General features: G+C 48.7%; 1 protein-coding gene across 1 annotated transcript; it reads right to left on the bottom strand.

Moving 5' to 3' along the window:
* Positions 1-547: 547 nt before the first annotated feature.
* Positions 548-2,964, bottom strand: LOC122762357 (voltage-dependent N-type calcium channel subunit alpha-1B-like; the record flags this gene model as incomplete). The annotated part of the gene is made up of 2 exons (XM_044017549.1): positions 548-1,976; positions 2,747-2,964. Coding segments are annotated over 2 exons (773 nt in total), but the record flags the coding sequence as incomplete, so codon positions are not given.
* Positions 2,965-3,373: the final 409 nt, after the last annotated feature.

Genomic DNA, 3,373 nt, shown 5'->3' with positions numbered 1-3,373 from the left:
CGCTCTGGTTTCCTGCAGCGCTACATACAGCATGAACCAAACCGCTACTCAAGTGAGGACGCGTTAGAAAACATCTGACGTTGCATCTTTTTTATCTTTTTTTCCACTCGTTTCTCTACAGTATTATCTAAAAGGAGATTTTAGGCACTTTGTCTTAAAACGTCGCAAAGAAGTCCGTACGTACGAAACATTAGACCTGAAACCATGGCAAACCAGAAGCAGTTCACACACACACGCCATAGTCCCCGCCCCCATGTCATACAAAAAAACAGAAACAAAGAAAATAAACGGGTCAGTCACGATTAGACATAATCAGAGAACTGAAGAACACCACAGTGTCGTTATGTCTTTGAGGTTTGACCAGAAACTCCACTCAACGGCTCTCTGACCTCTGACCCGTTTCCTTGACCTGCTGAGTCATGGGTTTCTGTCGACGTCGCCATAGCGACTCAAACACACTCACTGTCGAATGTAATGGTAGCAAAAAACAAAGCGAGGGAAGCAAATGTAAAATGACATCTTTTTTTTTTTTGCATATATTTCCCTCTTTTATAATGCGATGCAAAGGGTGAATGTGTGAGTTTGTAATCCCAGGTTACTTGAGATTACAGCTCATGCTCTCATGTTAGCAGGTGAGTCTGTGCAAAGGTTCGTCAACGCTGAGCTCGCACGTCAACAAAGTCTCCTGTTCATTAACATTCATTAACATTAGTAAATGCTACTCGGTGGCTCAGGGTCGTCGTGTCTCATCTCAACCTCGAGGAGATGAAATATGGATTTAATCTGGATTGATAAGTGAAGGGAAACAAAAACTAAAGCACTTTTACAGAACCTTGCAGAAAACATGCACTAATGACGTCATTTACCTGGATAACATTAAGAAATGGTTCATTAGAACATTAATTAACTGTGAGTGAATGCTTACAACAGCATTAAGTAATGTTAATTCATGTACCTTTACTGATGCTTCACTGTTGTGGATCATTCCAACGGTCTTTGCACATAAACGCAGCACAAAACTGTGAATAATGTGAGAAGAAAAGGTGAATAAATTATGAGGATCGGACACAAATACCACACTTAGTACCAAGGAAGCCTGGAAAGGGTACTAAGTGTGGCAAACACAGGTGGGGCCAACCCACTTGGGACTCATCGTCAGCCTGTTTGTGGGTCTACATGGAGGCGTCAACAAAACACTCACGTCAGAGCAGATAAAGGATCACGGCAGAGTCTGATGTCCTGCTCTGCTTCATGATCCCGTTCACATTCAAGTTTTCTCCCTAACCTTAGCTCTCCATGTTTCAAATACAGCATTAAACACACACACACACACACACACACAGTGACAATGTAAACTAAAGCCTTCAAAGAAGATGATAAAACTCATCACAGTTCTTCAAAAACGCATCAAAAAGGTTGGTTTAAAGCCATTCGTCCTCCTCTGACTCCTGGTAATACCTGGATGCCCTGACGCCAGAGCCTGGGCTGGTGTTGCCCCCGAAGCTGAAGTGGTACCCATTGGGCACCCCAAGGTTCTGCTGCGGAGCCGGAGGCAGGGCTCCCATCACGCGAGGCAGTGCGGTCCAAGATGAGCGTCCGGCACAGGGGCTGGGCGACAGCGACGCCACGTCCTGGAAGACGTCCAGCTGGTCCCGGAGGCTGCCGTAGGGGCCGCCCAGGGCCTCGCCGGGGCCCCGGCCCAGGAAGGGCTCAGAGTTGATGCGAGCGACGGGGCAGGGGATGTGATGAGAGCCGCTGTGTCGGAGGGCGTTGTGCTCCGACAGGCCGCGGCTCAGCCGGCCAGGACTCAGAGAGGCCCTGCTGGACACAAAGTGCACGGGGGAAGAATTGGCAGTCTTGTAGGCCACCCCTGGCCGAGGGGTGAGGGGGGTCTGGGGGAGCTGCCGACGTCCGCGGCTCGGCGTGCTCGAGCTGGAACTCAGTGCCACTGGGCTGCCTTTAACCCAACCACTGCCCTAGATGAAAATTGGACAAGCAATTTGAAACGATGTGCAAAACATGTGAGACGGGGAAAGGTCAAAGGGAAGGAGGCGGGGACAAGGTCGCCAGAGGGAGGAAAGGAAAGGTAAGGAAAGGAAAGGACACCAAAAATGTGGGATGAGATGCAACAAAATGACAAATGAGGGACAGAGAGACGACAGGATGACAGACAGTCAGAGGAAAGTCAGACAGACATAATGGATAGAGAATGATGAAAAGAGAAAGTGGGAAAAGAAGTGAAAAGGCCATGAGAGGCTGCACCGCAGGCAGACAGAGGATACAGCAGCATCAGCAGAGAAATACACCACATCTTGTTTCTCACCGTCGCTCAGCAGCTGGAGCTCCACGTATTTAATTCACTTCCTGTCTAAGAGATTTACCTGCAGTTCTGTTGCTGTCGAGTAACTCACACCACAATCATCAGCTGCACTGTGTGTACAACACGGTGTGTCACGTACTATACACCATGATACAGAAATAACCTTCGTGATTCACGTAACTCTGACAGCCCAAGCTTTAACGCGTTGGAGCAGGGAAACGTCTAAAACATTCAGGACGGTGGGTCCCTGGGACCAGGACTGAGAAACCCTGTTTTAAATCACTATGATCACAATTACATCATTTCGAGTGCACTTTTCTGTTTCGATCACAATCACACAGTAGCAGAAATCAGACAGTGATCGGAGCCCTGCTCCTCCCTCCTCTGCTCCTCCCTCCTCTGCTCCTCCCTCCTCGGCTCTCCCACCTGCTTGTTGCCGGTTTCCTGCCCCTCACTGGGGGAGGTGGCACAGCTGGCAGTGGCAGATTTGCTGTGGCAGTGCTCCTGGCTGCAGAAGCGGTCGCAGGAGTAGTAGCGCTGCTTGTCGGCCGACGAGTGGTGGTGCTTCCTCTCGTGGGAGCGTCCGCGGTCATGGGCTCGCTCTCTGTGGGCACCTGGGTCTGACGCTGGCTCTCCTGGTGCACCTGCAGAGGGGAGGAGGGATGCGATGGGTGCTTCGAGGTTAATATTAGGGTCATGACTGATGTCACACTGTCGCGTAAAGCAGCTTTGAGTGGTTGTCAAGACCAGAAAAGTGCTCAATAGGTCGTCACATTATATATTGTTCATACTAATATTAGAGACTGGGCAATGTGTAAGCGTGCGCAGATTTTTTTACGAGGATCAGTGAACGCATCACAGCCGAGCAGAAATCTCACAGAGGAGACAGAGAGAGAAAATGTGCAGATGATGTTCTGTTGTCAGCTTTTAAGGCAAATCTTTCTGCCTTTCCTTTTCTCACATATTACTCGTATTATTACTGTATTATTTTCATCTCAAACAACACACTTTTCTATGTAAAAAGCATCATTTACATAAAGATAAACAGAGAGT

This window comes from Solea senegalensis, unplaced genomic scaffold (assembly GCF_019176455.1).
Source record: "Solea senegalensis isolate Sse05_10M unplaced genomic scaffold, IFAPA_SoseM_1 scf7180000015583, whole genome shotgun sequence".
In the NCBI taxonomy this organism is placed as follows: domain Eukaryota; kingdom Metazoa; phylum Chordata; class Actinopteri; order Pleuronectiformes; family Soleidae; genus Solea; species Solea senegalensis.
This window is presented reverse-complemented; position numbering and strand designations above follow the sequence as displayed.